Source organism: Chelon labrosus, assembly GCF_963514085.1.
Source record: "Chelon labrosus genome assembly, chromosome: 5".
In the NCBI taxonomy this organism is placed as follows: Eukaryota; Metazoa; Chordata; class Actinopteri; order Mugiliformes; family Mugilidae; genus Chelon; species Chelon labrosus.
In genome coordinates, this window is record NC_140341.1 from 13956238 (window position 1) to 13975380 (window position 19143).

The following is a 19143-nucleotide window of genomic DNA, read 5'->3' on the forward strand; positions in this document are numbered from 1 at the left end:
GTTATTGTCCTGCTTTAATTTTCATCCTTTTTAATCTCCTTTTCAGTTACAATAATCATACAATTTACGTTTGCATTTAAGGTCCAAAAGGGGAAATGGGGGTAATAGGAACACCAGGAGTACCTGGATTTCCCGGACCACCAGGTACACCTGGATCTCCTGGTCAGAGAGGTAAGGATCATAAAATGAGAAAAATAAAATGTCTTCCCTTGCTGCTCTTACGAGCTTTACATATTTTCTCCAGTTTCTTCTGTTTTATCAGTAGCAATAAAACCATCTGTTTCCAACATTTTTATCTTAGGTGATCCTGGTGTTACTGGACCAAGAGGCGATATTGGAGAGCCTGGACTTAAAGGTGATAGAGGAGAGCAAGGTCTTCAAGGTCCACCTGGGAACATGAGTGATGCTGATATGGTGCACTTGAAGGGGGAGAAGGGAGACAGTGGAGCAAAAGGTATAAACCAGCATACTGGCATTTGGCTCAGTAACTGTACATTACATTAATGTAGAGATCTGCCACAAACAGATTGGTAGATGAGGGTTTCCTTTTAATTCCATTGTCCTTCAGGTACCCCTGGGGCCACTGGAGCTACGGGCCACCAAGGAGAGTCAGGAAAACCTGGAATGCCAGGCAAAGACGGAGAGCCTGGAACACCTGGAAAACCAGGTGATGTACCAGATCAATTTGAATGAATCTGAATTTGAATTTAAATTGTGTTCCATGTTTTTATGCTTGGATTTTTGTTTTTGTTTTTAATTTAAGCATCATTTCGATATCACTGATATTTTTCAGGGGACAAAGGAGATCCTGGTAATCCTGGAGCGACTGGCGGAATAGGATTACCTGGACAGAAAGGCAATGCGGGAGAGATGGGGATACCAGGTGGACAAACAAAACACAAAATGCATGACTTGGCAATGCCAACCCGTTTCAGTGTGATGAACATGAATGTTATATATTTACCACTTAAATAAGGAATGCAACACAAAATATAAACACTTCCTATGTTTGTGTGTGCGTTTGTGCAGGTCCGGCTGGTCCAAAGGGTACTAAGGGTGATATTGGTACACCGGGACATCCTGGATTCAGAGGCACAGATGGAGAAAAAGGAGACAGTGGACAACCTGGTGAGCCAGGTATCGGCCTCCCAGGATATCCAGGAGAAAAGGTGATGCACTAGTTAAAAAGATAATGTTCCTGTCCTGAGATTCCTTGACCGCAGGCGCACATTTCACTACACATGTAATGTGAAGTGAAATTTTAGTGAATAAAGAATGTAGACTGACAACAACAGCAGAGCTGGAACAGGAATAATTTATTCTGTCATGTCTTACTTTCACATTGTCTTGGGAGTACATGCCCCTTAATGAAAAGTACCTACCGGTCTTCAATTAGCATACCTCTATTTGTGCAGGGTCCGATTGGCCAGCCAGGATTTCCAGGAACACCTGGAGATAAGGGTCAAAAAGGTCAAGAAGGTATGCCCGGCAAGCCAGGAGTCGAAGGACGTAAGGGAGACAAAGGAGGCACTGGATATCCAGGTCAGGTTTTAGTCCGTGTTCATTCATTTGTTCTGTCTACCAGGACAGCTTCAAGTATAGTAATCCTACATATTGTTATTTCAGGAGTGTTCTTATTGAAGTTTTTGTATGTTCCTATATGTGTTGTACAGGTCAGGCAGGTAGACCAGGTGAGAAGGGTACCCCTGGACTTCCTGGGTCTGCAGGAGATCCTGGTCGTGACGGTCGGCCTGGTAAGTAACAGGCCTATTTGATTTACAGCAAAAATGCCATTCATTTGTCTTAGGTTCAAGGTTGGATACATAGCTACATAATGAACTTGACACAGCCAACCACAATTTCAGATCTATTTTTCTTCGAAGGGTTAAAACCAAACTAATCAGTGAGCAATTGTGTGAATTTGGAACTCCGATTCTTTTTAAACACTACATTCAACATAAAACAAAGCATCACTGTGTGGCCTTTTTCTCATCAGTTATACTGAAAAACCTCTTTTAGTGGATAAATTACGAGATTCAAAATAAACTGCTTTGTTTTTCGGGCAATGATTAATGAGTAAGCTGAACAAGCTGAGTATACATACGCAGACAGATACGAGATCTGTTCCCAGACCAGTGCTTATTTATTCTTGCTGGACAACTGTGAGGGATGTGAAAACCGTGCTTCTGCAAGTCTAAAACGCAGCAAGCAGCAGTCAGTAAACTTGTTCCTCCACAGGTGAAGGTGGCCTGCAGGGTCCTCCTGGTCCTCGTGGAGATAAGGGCGAGGCTGGGGTGGACGGCATTCCGGGATCCTCAGGAGAGAGAGGAGATCCAGGTCAGTGTCAGAGGAGTTAGGAGGTGACTGCAAAGTTCCTCTTTCTTAAGATCCTGGACGTCAATGAAACTGTCTAACATAAACACAAGTCCTCTCATTGTAAAGACCTGGAAAGCACCGGCTAGATGTTGATACGCCTTCCTTAAGATAGCATTATAGTTAATCTTCCTCAACGTTGACTAAACGTTACTGAAGCAACAGCTTCACATATAAACTTACCCCCAGATATTATTATCATTAAATATGATTACTTTACACTTCTTTATCTCTATGTATCTGTCCTTTTCTGCAGGTTTACCTGGTCGTGGTTTTCAGGGGCCACCCGGAGAGCTTGGTGGCAAAGGTTAGACCATTTCCTCTGTTAATTTATATTATCCTTCAGTTACTGAAGTGAAGATATAATCTGGCCTTCTCTTTGTTTGTCCAGGTGACAAAGGTAGTTCTGGCGCCCCTGGCTTCCCTGGTGTCCCGGGTGTTCCTGGTCTCAAAGGAGACAAGGGACTTCCAGGCCAACAAGGATTCCAGGGCGAGCCAGGAGAGCGGGGTTCCCCAGGTATCTCTCTAGAGGGTCCTAAGGGAGAGACGGGAGAACCAGGACAATCTGGAGAAAAAGGTATTGTGAAATGCATCACATGCTGGCAACACAGGTGCACCAATAATGGAAGTGAAAGGTCACTGAATATATTTTGTTTCGTAAAAAAAACTCTTGTGTTTGTCGCCGTCAAAAACAGGATCCTCAGGTTTCCCAGGACCTGCTGGTGTGCCAGGCAGAGATGGCCAAAAGGGAGAGAAAGGAGATCAGGGTCAGCAGGGTTTCCAGGGAGAGACAGGACACAAGGGAGACCCCGGATCTCCTGGACTTCCTGTATGTCATAAGGCTGTTTAGCTAATGTACATTATGATGGCCAATATCTGACACATGGTAGTAACAGTTGCTGCAATATTGCAAAAATCATAATTTTTGTTTTTGCACGTGTCTTTTTACAGGGTCAGACTGGTCTTCCAGGTATCGATGGAAAGAAGGGAGAGAGAGGATTGCAGGGAGTTCCTGGCTTTCCAGGTGAGTACACACAGAGTGATATGTTTGTGTGTGATAGGCAGTATGTTTCTAAATGAGTGTGTATATGTATGCTTTTATATGTGAAAGGAAACATGTTATTTGTAATGGAAAAAAAATGAATAAAACACTGATACCTACTTTAGGTGCAAGAGGTACTGTCGGGGACATTGGGTTCAAAGGAGATGTTGGAGATCAAGGATTCCCGGGAGAAAAAGGTAATAAATGAGTAAAGATTGTGAACCACTGTTAATGATAATAATAATTGTTGCTTGTAGCCTTACTTCCTTACTTGCTTGCATCTTTGCTCGCTCCCCTATACCCGTGCTTGCTCACTTGTACCCTCCATTGCCGCTCACTTTTGTCTTTCCCTACTCCCTTGCTTGCTCACTTGTTTGCTCACTTGCACTGTAGAAAGCTGATTTGCTTGCTTGCTTCCTTTCTCTCTTGCTCCCTTGTCCCAGTGCTTGTTCCCTTGCTTCCTCGCTTGGACGCTTGCTTTGGCCTTTGCATATAGCACCTTTGTTGCTGTGAACTTGCAAGTGCATTCTTTCAAGGGAGCAAGTGCACCTCCAAGGGAGCAAGTATGCACTTCCAAGTGTGCACTTGAAAGTGTATACTTCCAAAATAGCACATGATGCAAAAAATCAAATCCCTTGCTCCCTATCTCTAGAATGCAACCTGGCTCGCTCCCTTGCCGAGCATCCTCCCTTGTACCCTCCGTTGCCCCCTCATTTTTGCATCATTTCCTGCTTCCTTGTATCCTTCCGTGATGGCTAATTTAAAACCAGATTCAGTGATATTTGTCAATGATACTGTATATTTCAGGTAATCAAGGGCCTCCAGGCCCCCCCGGCCCCCACACCTCTATTAAAGGAGACATTGGTTTGACGGGAATTCCAGGCTTGCCAGGACCTCAAGGGCCAAATGGGCTTCCTGGGCAGAAAGGACAGCAAGGTGGCGTTTGTCTAGAAATGTTCTTCATTTAATCCACTGTGATGATGCTGTTTTTCTTTTCTTTTTCTTTTTCCATTATTTTGTTTCATTATTTTTTGTCATTTTCTCTCAGGTGTGACAGGTATTCCAGGGCCAAAGGGTGAAGAAGGTGTGCCTGGATATCATGGCCAGCCTGGAGCCAAAGGAGAGACCGGCCTGCCGGGGCCACAAGGTGAGAAGTTCACATCAAGGAAAACGTGCTGGTAGAGATATTGCTGTTGCTGTTTTCTTAACATATTAATTACTCTGTATCCTTAGGACCCAGAGGATACCCTGGGCCCCCAGGACCTGATGGTGTTCCAGGTCAAGTGGGTCCACCTGGCCCCTCGTCTGTGGAGCATGGATTCCTTGTAACACGTCACAGCCAATCAGTGGAGGTTCCATATTGTCCTCAGGGAACCTCGCTCATATACGACGGCTACTCCTTGCTCTATGTACAAGGAAATGAACGTTCTCATGGACAAGACTTGGGTAAGAGACATGATATGAAGAAAGAAAGATAAAGAAAGAAATGGAGGTTTTGTGAGGTGAATTACAATTTCTCTATGTTGTCTGTCTTTTAGGTACGGCAGGGAGCTGTCTAAGGAAGTTCAGCCCCATGCCCTTCCTGTTCTGTAACATCAACAATGTGTGCAACTTTGCCTCTCGTAATGATTACTCCTACTGGCTCACCTCACCCGAGCCCATGCCCATGAGCATGGCACCTATCACCGGTGAAAGTATTAAACCCTTCATCAGCAGGTACGCCAGCATTTCTAAGCCTACTGTTCTGTGTCACATGTCCGTGACATTAACGCATTGTGCTGTTCTTGTTTCTTTTTGTGCATAGGTGTGCTGTGTGTGAAGCCCCGGCCATGGTGATAGCAGTCCATAGTCAGACCATCATGATCCCAGCTTGCCCTCAGGGCTGGGACTCTCTGTGGATAGGCTACTCTTTTGTCATGGTAAGACGAAGCAGTGCAGATTGACAGAGTCTTCATTCTCAAGAAGACATTTTGTTTGGCATTTGGCCAGAAAGGTTTTGGGTCTTTGAAGAAGTTAATAAAGAATCCATGTTGCAGCAAGAAGAACTATCCAAAAAAAATTCCCACCTTAATGAACGCAAGTGAACATCACACCTTAGTTTAACCTATAATGCCAAAACGTAGCTCATAAAGCGGGCGTACTGAGCTTTTTAGTACAGCTGTACACTTACATGACGTTACTAGTAAGATGAAATTGTGATGCGACAGTAAGCCCTTCAGTTTTTGCGGACTACATTATCTTGACTGACATCAAACTAAAATCACTGGATGTTGTATCAATGCAAAACTGTAATGTATTTTAAAATGGAAGTTTTATAGGTCAAAAGTCTAATGACAGCCCTCTTACAGATTGTGTCCCTCCTTATTTGTTTCAATTGCATTATGTGTGTCTGTGCAGCACACCAGTGCTGGTGCTGAGGGTTCAGGCCAGGCTCTGGCCTCTCCCGGATCCTGCCTGGAGGAATTCCGCAGTGCCCCATTCATTGAGTGTCACGGTCGAGGAACCTGCAACTACTACGCCAACTCCTACAGCTTCTGGCTTGCCACCATCGAAGACAGCGAGATGTTTACGTAAGACTGACTTTGTACTCTTCTTTTCTCTTTTAATAAATAAAAACGTGCAACAAATCATATGACTACACCCAACCAGTGATGTTGTATACTGTTAGAGGTGAAAAAAAGTGCTTGAGGCAGTGAAGGGGTTTTTTAGACTTACGCTGTGCTTATGTCGTCTGGTTTATCGCATTTATCGGAGGACTGACTTGCTATGTTCTTTCATCCAGGAAACCTGTTCCGACAACGCTAAAGGCAGGCAGTCTCCGAACACACATAAGCCGCTGTCAGGTCTGCATGAAGAGGACATAAACCCCGATGCCAGAGTCCTCCATTTTAACCTGCAAGCAATAAGGTGTGCATTGACGTCCTCGACTTGGCTTTTGACTTCCTGTTTTCAAAGGATGGTGCTATTTCCCTGCATGACATGTGTGAGAGGAGAAGGACAGAGACGTGGGTCGCAGAACAGCCAAAGACTAAACTTTACAATCAAGAACTCAGAGACCAAGTGGCCTTTTGCTCCACGCAGAAACACACAATCACAACACGTTTCTAAAGAATGGCACCCAGTTTACCACTGCACTGAGTACATGCCCCCTAAACTGGCAAACTGGTGTTCATTTTGAAAGGGCTGTTTGTGTATGTCAGGTGCTATTGAATCTTACTCTTGTGCCTTTTCATTTCTGTGCAACTATTTCCCTACCCTCCCAGTGCCACATGATTGAAAGATATAGCTTCACATTATTATAGATGTTCACACCTTATAGCTTGTTTAAACTTACTAATGTAAAGGATGGGACTTACCACTGGTTACAGTCACTTGTCATTCGCTAAACCACCATAGTGTTGCAGATATATACCAGTCACTCTGTTGTAAATATAATGCATTCCTCTTTAACATAGTTCAACATACTCTCCTCAGGTTATTACTGAATTACTTTGTGTGTTATTAAGCCCATTTTTATTTATAAGAGTTCTGAGAATATGTTGGACTTAAGTTTATCTGAGTTTCCATATATTCAAATACAATATGTGACAACCAGCGCCTTATTAACATACAAAACAGCACTGAAATAGCATTGACAGGTGTGTGTGTGTGCGTGTGTGCGTACGTGTGCGAGAACGAGTGTACATATGCATTTGAGTGGCTTGGAAATGTGTGTTGTGGTGTCCATATATATTATTGCACAACCCTGTTGTTGACATTATCTGAAACCAATGCAGAAAAATAAATGGTCAGAAAAGAAAATCATGTTTTCAAAAGCTTTACTCTGTCAGAACCTCGTGTGTAGCGGCTGTGTGTCAAAGGATGTACCCTTTTTAGATTAAAGGACCAGTGTGTGGCCTCTAGTGGTGGATTTGCAGACTGCAGCTAACCAAATGCCCTTCACCTCGGCCTTTACTTTTCCAAGCATGTGAGAGAACCTAAGGTGGCTGCTAAAAGGGTGAAGCACACAAAATGCTCTGGGTAGAACCACTGTTCGGTTCATCCATAGAAACCTGATGGCAGACTTTGTGGAAGACGCCCTTCTCCCTCCGCAGATATGAAAACCTTAATCATATAACCTAACAAAAATATAGTGATTTTCATTTTCAGCTGTTTATGAAAACATGAATATTGATGATTTTTGAACGACGATCCCCGCTAAATCCAACACACTGGACCTTTAAGTGAACCAAAACTTTCTCATCTTTGATCCCAAAGAAATGCACATGTATATATACCTACACATAACATGTACTTGACTTTTCCCGTTTGTGAATTAATGTTGTAACACCTGGCGATTTTGTGAGTGAAGGGTCATTGTGTCGCGGTTCCACAAGTAAAAGATACACAGTGCCTGTGCAGGTTGAGATGCTTCAAAGGGTCTTGACATGAATGTGTGTTTTGTTCAATATTTCATATACTGCATTTGGTAATCTTACCTGCTCCCAAACATTTCCGTGTCCCTTTCAGAGCTATTCAAAGTTTTATACTGTTAAAATTATTGCAAGTTACTACACTGACTGCAACCTTTTTTTGTTTGTGTGTTGCTCCTGGTTGTGATTAAAAGCTCCGTCTAGCATGTGCAGTATCTGCAGCATTTGCCAGCGTTAAGTAAACTTCCTTCCAATTACAATAATCATTTGTGAGTAACAAACAAAGCAAACACACTTCATCATCATTGTATATTTTTTTTCCGCATCCCATATTGTGTAAATTCTGCAATAAACGGATCTGTAGAATATTCTTATTAAATTATCACAAGTGTGATGGTTTTTTTTTTCTTCTTCTTCTTCTTTTCATGTGGTTTGTTTTGTCTTGGACTGGTAATGTCAAGCTTTGCAGTACTTTTTTGTAAGTGCCACAAGAGGGCAGCACCTGCACACTTTGAAAGTAAGTAGCTAATGATTCACATGATTCATTACCTTAAAGTGCTCCATTTAGATGGCTCAGTTAGTTTCAGTGGTTTTATTTTTTATATATATATACACATATATATCACCAACCAACAACAGGGATCAAAAGTTGACCCCAAATATATCCTGAACAGTAATTTAAGTGCAGCCTCTGCAGCAACACGTCCACAGTGCCATGCAGCCACTACCTCAGCACTTCTGCTGGGACTGTGGCCAGCAAACCCGTTCACCCCACGAAAACACAAACGGATCGATACGCTCCGCAGAGAACCAGATAACCCCTCCTTTCAACTCCGCCCTCGTCTTTCATTTATTACCGGAATCCTATCCCTTGTTTCCTCTCTTGTCACCAGACAGACAAACAGAGCCCTTGACCCCCTTGCCGTCTTCGTGAACATGTCTAACAAGGCCTTGACCTCTGACCGGTGAGTGCAAGGTCACACAGGTGGGAGTCAGATTGGATGGCCGTACCACGCTGGCTAAAGGCCAAATGGTCAAATGTCAGGCACAACTGAGAGCAAAGACCTGATGACCATGAAGGCTGAGATACCTGTAGGTTGGGAAGAGGCTACACTGAAGACAAGTGACTGAAAAAAACTTCTCTGCTTCTGTAAAAAGTTGCATAAACTTTACCTTATTACTACTACTATCTTCACGCTGCACCTTCTTGCTCGGGGGCATGGTTTAAAAAGAATAGCTGGAATTCATATTCAAACACAACATCAGTGGCATGTGGTTAAGGTCAGGGCTCAGCCTTGCTCGGGGGCTTTGGAGTTCAAAACTTTGACCTCTTTAAGTGTCTTAATCCTATTGGTTTGCTAACACTGCTAAGTTGAGACCCGAGTTACAAAAACCTTCAGAGAGCTGGGATTTATGCTGGTGCAATAATATGTTCATGACATTTCTGATGTAGACAGCGAGCTGATCATATTAAAGGTCACATAAAACAATATGGAAATTCCATTTGCGATCGTTGTTGACATTGAAATGGGAAAAAAAAAAAAAAGCATCAAATACTGGCTTTGTGTTGAAAAGTCAAAAAAGCACATAGATTAAATTTGTCTGAGAACTGAGAACGAGCACTAGTTTAAGTTCCCTTACTTAATATCTCTTTTTTTCCAGGGTGTGTTTATGATGCAGTTTGGGAATGTGTCAGGAGGTCTTTGTGACCCTGACCTTTCTCCTGAGTGGATAAAGTACAGAGGCCACCACCTGTACCACCTATCAACCTGAGCTGTGCCAAATACAGACTAGCTTGCGACGCCGCACGCAAACACAAAACCCAACGGAAGCCGTGCAGAGAAACCACTCACAAACACACATAACTGTAAGGCTGTGTGTATCGGTACTTTCATTTGCATTAGACAAATAACTGCAGTCAGAGGTAAATGCAGCGAGGACATCTAAAAGCTGCATCTTTCAAGTTAATGTGACTTTTGTCCCCGTGGGTTTTCACCTGCAAAAAATAAAAAAAAGGTTCCTCAGCCAGTCACACTGGTTACTGGTAAGCTGACAGCTAATGACAGGTGGCAACTGTCACAAGACTACAGGTGCTTTCAACAACTTCAGATTGACCCTTACACAGATCTACTGTAACAAAGGCATTTCACTTCACAGTTCATAAACTTGATTGTGTTTGTTCTTTGTTGGAGCTCTTCACGCCCACACAGATGTTTTCATTATTCTGTCTGATTGTACTCCAGTCAGGAGGAAGTTGATTGCATATTATTACTGTATCAGGACTGGTGTCATTCTATGAACTAATAAGAATAACATTGCGTGAGTTGTCCTGTAAAATGCTGGTGCTACAAATGCAACACGCCCAAACTGTCCTGGAGGTAAAATTAGACAACACTTTTCCTCGAGATGCGTACTTGTGTCGTGTGGTGCAACGCAGTCGGGACAGAAAATGAACGACCGTCGGCGAACGACAGCACAAACACAAAGAGTCTCATCAAGTACTTATTACCCTGACCCTCAACCACTGTCCTCTCTATCTGCAGCCGGCCTGCCTCCCTCCTCCCCTGCCTGCTTGTATAACTCCGCTGTGCAGAATTTAAACAATCAGTATTTTTCAAAAGACAGGGAAAATTAATCCTCTCTCTCAGACCAGCTGTACATTCAAGCAGTTTGTAATTTCGTGTGTCATCCTGTCAGATTGGACTCTGCGTGAAGGTCAGTTTGCACCCAGAAGAGAAAATACAGTGCATGGCAGTATTCCGCGTTGACATAAATGCAGAATGAAATGAACAGACCTTGAAAAGTCTCATGTAACTTGAATGAAAAAGACGTTGAAAGGAATGTGTTTGGGTTGAAAGAGTGACGATAGAGAAAAAAAATACATAGTTGATTAATAAATATGTATATAATACAGCTACGTCCTTGTGTAGCTTTGTATGAATCCTACTCAGACAGCATATTCTGTCAGGTTTGACTATTGACCCTAAGTCACTGAAAAGGTTTGCGTCATTTCAGCAAAACGCAACTTTGAGTTCATATTGTCAGAGCATTAAAAAAAATATGAAGACCTGAAACACTGACCTGGTGTTTACTATAAACCAACGTAAAATGGCGTAAATCTCAATCTGACAACGTCTTGCTTCTCTGCTTATTTTGACCCGACGTGTTTTCAGCCGTCTGCAAAAGTTAAATCAATAACTTTCGGCCAAAGGCAAGACAGCTGCAATGCCGGAAACTGAACATTCGGCTGTATATAAAAATAACCTCTGACTGACCTGTGGGAAGATACAGATGTGCCTCGTGTTTCCTTAGTTACGCAGCCTTCAGGTTCAGGGCATCGACTAAATCTTTATTAAAGACTGAGCGTAATGATAAAGGCTTCTGTGTGTCTGATACCATGGCTTAGAAAAAAATTATATTCTACACATTTATATTCGCAGCATGCGGCGACACACTACCATTCATAGTCTTGGATGTGATGTATTTAATCACACTACTAATTATCACCCAGTTTATCATATTGCTAATTACCGTATTTAATGAGCCTGTTTTCCTTGTAATTGTGCATTGTTACTTCACCCAGTGAAGCAAATGACAGCCTAAAAGCCGAGGTCCTGCTGTAAACCTCCACTTAACCTATTCCTTTGCTACCTGCCACCTCCAGCACGCGGGTAACGGCTTTGAAATGCTGGTTGCTCCATGCTTTCCCCTCCAGCTGGTTTAGCTGAGGAGGATCAGGCACTGAAAGGCCTGGTCCAGCTGCCACTTACAGTGAAGGTCAATAAATAACGAAAAAAAAAAGAAGAATAAAGTTATGATTGTAACGACTTTACACTGAAGAAATTGCAATAATGTGGTCTCAAGTGGGGACTGTCGTGAAGAGTTGCTGCACAACTAATTGACTGGTCTGCCAGTTTTGGGTTTAGTAATGAGCTTGGCCTTGTCAAGGCATCACATTTATGTATAGGGGGTTTAGGTTTTAAGGTCCTCTTGAGGGACTACAGAGATTAACGCTCAGACGACTGTCAGTAAAATAATTACCCTCTTGCATTTCTTTTCTTGTTTCTTTATTTTTATGGTATTTGCTGTGCCTATATATAGGGTATAGTTCTTCAGCTTATAATACATATAGTTAAAGGCACTGACTCTGGTACTAACGATAGTAATCTGCTATGTTTTGTAAAGTCTGTGAAGAGTTCCAAAGATCTACGTAGCAATGAACTGAATGAGGAATAGGAGATTATCAAAATTGTCATGATTAAACGAAATATTTGTTTTGAGCATGGAAATTAAAAAAAAAAAAAAATAAGTTCAGGAGGAATCATTGAATCCAGTCCTGCACATTGGTTGTCTGTGAAAATAAACTACAACTACCATATAATACCCAGGTCTTAAAATGTGCCAATAGTATCCATAAAGCACATCGACATAAGTGTTTAATATAACGCAGTAGCTTGAGCAGGGCCCAATACAAAGTTCACAGTAGTCCACTATTTCTTTTTTTCTTTTTCTTTTTTACAGAAAAGAAATCAGAATCACCACCCTGTGATGTCCATCTGTTCAGGAACATCCTGTTTTGATAAAGCACTGATTTTGCAGTCAGCAGTGAGATCAGCAAAGTTGCGTGGCGCAGCACGCACACACACATGTCTCCAAGCGTGATTATTGGAAATATAATTCCATCTGCAGGGCCTGGCTCTCCTGCGAGGTCTGATCACGATCTCAGCATGATCGGAAATCTGATGTGCTCAGATGGAGCCAAACATGGCGCTTCCTCCTCCTCCTCTTCCTCCGCCTCCTCTTCCTCCACAGTTTCACTGAATGCACGGTGTCCACTCAGAAATATGGAAATAGTGCGGCGCTGTATGAATGAGGGGAGAGCAGGACGCCTCCACAGCCGAGTGGAGGAGTAAAAAAGACGAGTGGACGTCACAGTAACAGAGAGTGCGTGGGCGCAAGAGGAAGAGTGGGAGTGAATTTGTGGGAGGCATTCCAGTATAACTCTCAGTCTGTCTTTATTCATCTCAGTTAAATCACTCTCACTCGCTCAAATGACTCTTCATTCTTCTCTCGCAGTGATCCTCTTGATTTATGAGTAATTCCCTTTTATCCAATGCCCTTGTTCTGTTATCAGAACATTAAATGAAAATAACATCCTGTCGATAAGCCACAACGCGTCCATTTGCGACCTTGAGATGGAAGAATATCCCACAAAAAAGACAAAGCGTTATTTAGAAGGGAGAAATAATAATAAGAAAATTATGAAACAAAAGCTGACAAACACTTCCCTGACTGTTAAGTTAACATTCCCCTCAATACTACTCTCATGGCTGACTATTTGATAGTAACAGATGGTTGGTTTAGCTTCGCCTAAAGACTGGAAACAGGTAGAAACAGCTAGAAGGGCTCCAAAACCGTCATGTTGTCACTGACATAGGCAGTCGACAAGAACAATTTTAGAGTTTGTTTGAACCAACCTGCAGTTATCGCAGCTTGAGACAAATGTTGCGTTACAAAGACTCTTTACAGGATGCTGTCATCCAGGAGACTGAATGTGCACAATTGATTATGTACCCGGTTAGCACAATGTAGCAAAGAAGCTAATATTAGCCCACGTGTGCTCGTGTTTCCAGTGAGTTTAATCCGAGGGAGCGGGGCTTGTTTCCAAAGCGTGAGAGGAACACTCCATATTTGGACGGTGCTGGCTCCAAACTGAAAAGATGGCACTAGCTGTGAGCTGCAAATCTGGGCTTCGGACCAGCTCCATTGCAAACCAGTGGGTGACCTGAAATGACACTATGTCCAACTTCACATATTGCTAATGCATGAACCTTACAGCTGCTTTTGATTAAAATTGAATGGACCAATATCAAAGTGTCTCACTGTTTTAGACGGAATTTGAGCAGCAGCAGGAAGAAGATTAGGACAACTACTGATGAAAAATAACAGGCAGTCTACACAGGAGGGTCTGTCTGGCCCTTCTGGACCATCAGTATGATCAGATGGTCGGCATTCACGGACCGTCCCTGTCTAGTACTGGGAACAGAAGACGGGGCCACGTGTAGGTGGATGTCAGACAAAAAGGGAGCTATGGGAACATCCACAGGCGTGGAGGGAAGACGGAATAGGTAAGGTGAATAGTTCACCGTGTAATATTACGTCTCATCCCAACCGCGTCCCTGATTCGACATTTTATCTATTGTAATGTTTGATGAATTCGTTTATCTTGCACAGAGCGTCTGTTTTTTTTGACAAGGGCCTTTTAAGCGGGGAGAGCAGTGCAGGAGTTTAGATGCATGCGTCCCCATTCCTCGGCTACGCATGCAGTTCACGTTTGCGGAGGAAAAAGGTACACTCAGTCCAGTCTTCACACATTTGGGAAAGGGTGATTAGGTACTGTTCTTTCCGTGCGCAAAAAGAGGATTGTGGGTGATGTGTGAACATTAGCAGATAAAGGTGTGAAGACTAATAGTTAAAATTACATTTTTGGTACGGCGGAACTTTTTTTTTTCCCGTTATTTACCAGAAATGTTAATAAAACTCAGACATACTTAGTAACCATGTCCCACTCTCATCCATGACTGACCTTTATTCCTACGGTAAACCATACTGATAGCAGCAGCTTCTTTGGTTTTTATGCTCTTGTCACATCATAGTTTAAATTATCCGCTAATGATTATGAAACTATATGTTTTGGAAATAAATTGCACAGCTGGCTATGCATGATTTTGACATCTATCTTAATGTCACTTTCCTGTGTTAAAGGTTGGGGGAGGGAGGGCTTTATGGCTCTTCACTCACTGCACAGCAGGGGCTGGATGATTAAAAATAAATAAAAAACAACGCACGCCATACCTTACAATCTAATTTATCCGGCAGACAAATGTACAACAGAATATGATGCTTAGTAAATAACCTTTTACTGTGTTTCATGCTAAATTACCTCAGTTAATATTACAAGCTGGGTGCTGGAATCTCTCATTGGCTTGGCTGCTTCATTTACATGCTGAGTGAAGTCTTCACTTACCGCAAGCACCATTAACAAATGGCCTCCCACTAAAAGAAGCCCAATTACAGGAGATGAGAGGACGACGTGTGCTGAGGCCGACCTGCTACGTCTGCTATCAATGCAAGAAAATAAGTGACTTCTAAACAAAGACTGTGGGTCTTTGTTTCCACTTATATATCGTGTACCGCATCGCTTTGGCGCGGGGCACATAATCTGTCGGGTTGCGTCGTGCCACTGGTTATCCGATGACATTGTCTACAATGTTGTTTGTTCTTTCAGAAAGCTGAATTGTTGATTTTCTCAGCAGGTGCTGAATTATTGAACAAAGCTATCATTACACCAGCAGACCAAGTATTTACAGTACTATTAGGATTGTTGTGCTGTTAATGGGCCCTTCCATTAGCCTTTGCCAAGGCCGGCGTGACACCTGCATCAACACAAACACACGCGCACACACACGCCTGCAGACGCAAATGCTGTCGCGCGGCTGTTGTCGTGGGACCCTCATAGGCGTTAGCTGTTTTTCAACAGTGGTCTGAGTACGTCAGAAAATGTGCTTACACCGTGGCGACACATGCTGGCTCAACAGTATTACGGAGCGTGGCTGTCCTTCAACATCTCTGGAGACTTCAGATTAAACACACAATCGCGCGCCGGAGCCCCGTGGCGACAGAATGCGTGAAGGATGTAGGACTTTGCCTTTCTTGATTACCTGCTGTTTGTGCATGCACACGTGTTTCTGACCTTTTGTATTTGTGTGCCATCAGTCTTTTCCATCATCGAGGGCAACGAGGAGAAAGCCATGAAGTGGGAGAGACAGCAATCCCCTCCAGGGAGTTGAGGGATGCCTTTGGCCTTCCCCTCTGGAAACTTCGGTGTTTATAGTCTCCACTCCTGGCTCCTCTGCTCCTCCATCAGCTGACCAACTGTTACATAAAGCAACATAGTGGCAACAACATGGTTTGCCAGGTCTAGATTTACTGGCTGACCCAGTCACCCTTATCATTTCACTCTCACACACACAGCTGTTCCTAAAGAAGGCTGTTTTTCCCCTCTCCACCTGCAGTATGTTTGTATGGGTTATGAGTTTATGGGTTACTCACTCATAAGCTTTACAGTACAAATACTACACAACACTTTCACTGAAGACCTCAGTCCCTATTGCTGTTGCTAGTCTATCAAGCTTTCCATGGCTGAATTGAAAGAATGACACAATTTAAATTAAAACTCAAAAGGGGTCTTGCCATACGAGATATCATGCTAATACTTATGCAAAGCTGCGTGTCCTGGGTCAGAGGTTAGCATCCTGACCAGTTGGCTAATGTAGAAAATATTTAAATAAAGAGAAGCACTGTGGGAGGAAGGGTTAGGTCTTATAGTCTGAGTAAAATTGTAGCACTAGCCATTAACATAGGTAGTTTTTGTGTTTGCTGATTATTATCTATTATTATCTCTTCCTATTGGCAGATTTGTGATCTGCAGAACTTGCTGTGGGCAAATTAAGCGGTCATCATAATAATCATCTCTACATTTCTTCATTTAAGATGGAGGTGTGGAAGAGATGTCGGCTCCTTTAATCATAATTAGAGGATCAGATGATTTTATGAAGCAGTTCTCTGCTTTGTTGACGCCAGTGCGCGAGCTACCTCATGATTAACTGCAAGGCTTTCCAGACTGAAACTATACTAATGACCTGAATTGATGCTGACAGACCCCTGCTGTGTCTAGTCTGTATTTATTAAAGGTTGACAGTGTGTAACTGCAGAAAAGCCACTGCAGCTGATGAAGACAAGTGAAACCGCGGAAGGTGGCGGCAAACCCCGCCGTTTGAGTGCCGTCACACATGTGAGCTCGACTACTCAATTTCTTGCATATCAAAGCCCCTTTCACACGCTATCCCTGTCAGGACTCATCTCATGAGGCTGCAACCTGAAAGACCGCTATTTCTCAGATCCTAGAGGCCTCCAGATGCAAACGTACATCAAATGACTCCACTTTATATCCTTTCAATTTATAATTTATTCTGTACACAAGGGCTGCCATGCATTGACCAAATGTCTGTTCTCTATACTATGCATTTCCTCTGCTGGTGGTCTTTTGATTATTCTTGTTTAAAATGTAATGTAATGTAAAATACATCCTGCCAGCTCATCCTTTGCAGATTTATGCAGATTGACATCACTTTAGTGTTTTTCTAGGGCCGCCTATCACACTCGCACACTTTACACTGTATGTGCAAATATACATTTCATCACGCATACACACATGAACATATAGGGACCTACACCCATGCATTCATGCACAGTGCCACAGTGTTTGTACCCATAAGGTATTCATTAACTAGTCCTCAATCTACCATCGTGTTGAAACCCCATTAAACAGAGAATGGAATGAGTGAAATGTTGGTATGTAAATATATGTAAATGAAGGGTTCTGCTGCAGCCTCAGTCACACTGAACGGCGACAGACATTTTCAGTGTTGTGGCGGTTGCACAAAAAAAAATAATAAAAAAAATCAGCTCAGGCTCCCTGCCCCCTCATGTCAGACCCTCAGATGGCGTTTCATTATTCAGTTCATTCCTCTTTTAATTCGGTTACAAAATCATTATATCTGAAATATTGAATTGCGCTTAATGTATGCACAATTAGGGCCTGTCTCATCTCAATCAGTTATGGTCACCTAAACAAAGCCATTATTGAGTAAATGATTGAGATATTAATGTTTCTGTGTGGCCTGTCTCCATTTGTCAGACTGCTAGATATATAGTGTCTTAAAGGATTGTGTTAAAGAGACGGTCCTTGAATGATAATGTCAGCAATACTATATATGTTTATATGCTATTTTTTGCAAAACAGATAAAATTCTTTAAACCCAGTCCTGCTGCCCTACCCCGTCTATGGTTCCTGCCAAAGATGCTTTAAAAACCCAACAGGTTACAAATATGTAGTATGTTTTTTTTCCGAACCTTGGGTATGCAAATTACATTTATTTCACATCTCCACACAGTATATATGTTCCTCATAACAAAGAACATATCACCTAGTGCAATGATGTGGCTCATTGATGCGTATTCAGGATGGCGATTGGACTGTCACTCCATCGTATTGCATTTCTCTGAAATATCTCAATAACTAGCTGTATTGCCATGAAATTTGGTGCATAAATCAGCGGTTATCAGGGGGATGCATCCCGCTGACTTTAGCTGCTCTCTAAGCTCTCATCTAATGACATCATCAAGTCAAGTTTTCCATTTGTCCAATGCACACTGCAAACCTGCAAAACTGAGATTCTCATCTGACTCCTAAGATTTAGCTTAAATCGTTGCTATTCCTGAGCGAAGCCTGACAGCGCAGATTTGTTACAGATTTTGTTGTACGAAACTAAGAATTAACAAAACAAAATTCATCTTTACTGGATAATTTGGCATTTCTTGCTGTAAATTCCCTTCGTTTAGACTCTTCTCAGATTTTCGGGGATGGAAGATGCTCAGACTTTTCCATTATCCTCAAATTTTGACACAGTTGGCGCTCGGTGTGCATTGTTGATATCTACCGATATGGGCGTTCCATACTGTGGACAGTCAAAGTGGGCTGTCCCAGAAAGGGTGTCTGGTGCCTGAGGATGACATTTCCCAAGTTCTACAGCAATCCGTCCACCTCCTCACATCCTCCACCCCCATAGTTGCCAGAACCACTCCATTACTCCTCTAGTCACTTCCCACACAGGCAGCCTCTGACTGATGATGAGGCAGGCAGGCAGGCAGGCAGGCAGACAGACAGAATGTTTTACCCTACTATACCATACGCATGTGGTTCTCTGTGATCTCCACCCACCACATGTTGAAAGAAATATGCCTCGGAATCTTCCAGACTGTATGAAGATATGAAGATAACCTACAAAAATGGCTAATTTCTCTGCGTGGATAGTCTGGGTTCAAGCAAATCAAATTCATTGTAAAGAAAGGGAAGATGGACACAGATCATTCTGAAACGTTAAATATTTAAGAGCTGCAGGCCTCTGAGCAGGGACGAGAGGGGAAGGGGGGAGGAGGAATCCAAGAGAGAAAGATGAAAAAGGAGCGGGCAGAGTGATATAAAACTCAGTCCTTCTAATTTCAGTGTAGACTTCATTACATATTCATGCGATGGCGCAGTCATTATATAGTGTGCGTGCGTGTGCAGCGCTGCCAGTGATCACACACATTATCTATCACTTCCACTTTAATTGTGCACGGGGTGAGCTCATATCAATAACTTTAATGCTACATAAAAGCAAATATTCTTGCTTTTTCAAATTATTTGCTTGA

At 42.7% G+C, this 19143-nt stretch overlaps 1 protein-coding gene across 1 annotated transcript in view; it reads left to right on the top strand.

Annotated features, from left to right (window-relative positions):
* The window catches only part of col4a1 (collagen, type IV, alpha 1), a 36736-nt gene extending 28438 nt beyond the window's left edge, over window positions 1-8298 (top strand). The window contains exons 33-52 of the mRNA XM_084544456.1: window positions 82-171; window positions 302-454; window positions 569-667; window positions 794-883; window positions 1030-1169; window positions 1416-1542; window positions 1674-1754; window positions 2239-2337; window positions 2630-2680; window positions 2765-2950; window positions 3069-3202; window positions 3325-3397; window positions 3541-3612; window positions 4223-4351; window positions 4464-4562; window positions 4649-4861; window positions 4954-5131; window positions 5220-5334; window positions 5813-5985; window positions 6198-8298. Coding sequence (XP_084400582.1) covers window positions 82-171; window positions 302-454; window positions 569-667; window positions 794-883; window positions 1030-1169; window positions 1416-1542; window positions 1674-1754; window positions 2239-2337; window positions 2630-2680; window positions 2765-2950; window positions 3069-3202; window positions 3325-3397; window positions 3541-3612; window positions 4223-4351; window positions 4464-4562; window positions 4649-4861; window positions 4954-5131; window positions 5220-5334; window positions 5813-5985; window positions 6198-6279 — 2384 coding nt within the window. The 3' untranslated portion in view covers window positions 6280-8298. The remainder of the gene's footprint in view (window positions 1-81; window positions 172-301; window positions 455-568; window positions 668-793; window positions 884-1029; window positions 1170-1415; window positions 1543-1673; window positions 1755-2238; window positions 2338-2629; window positions 2681-2764; window positions 2951-3068; window positions 3203-3324; window positions 3398-3540; window positions 3613-4222; window positions 4352-4463; window positions 4563-4648; window positions 4862-4953; window positions 5132-5219; window positions 5335-5812; window positions 5986-6197) is intronic.
* The last annotated feature ends 10845 nt before the right edge of the window (window positions 8299-19143 follow it).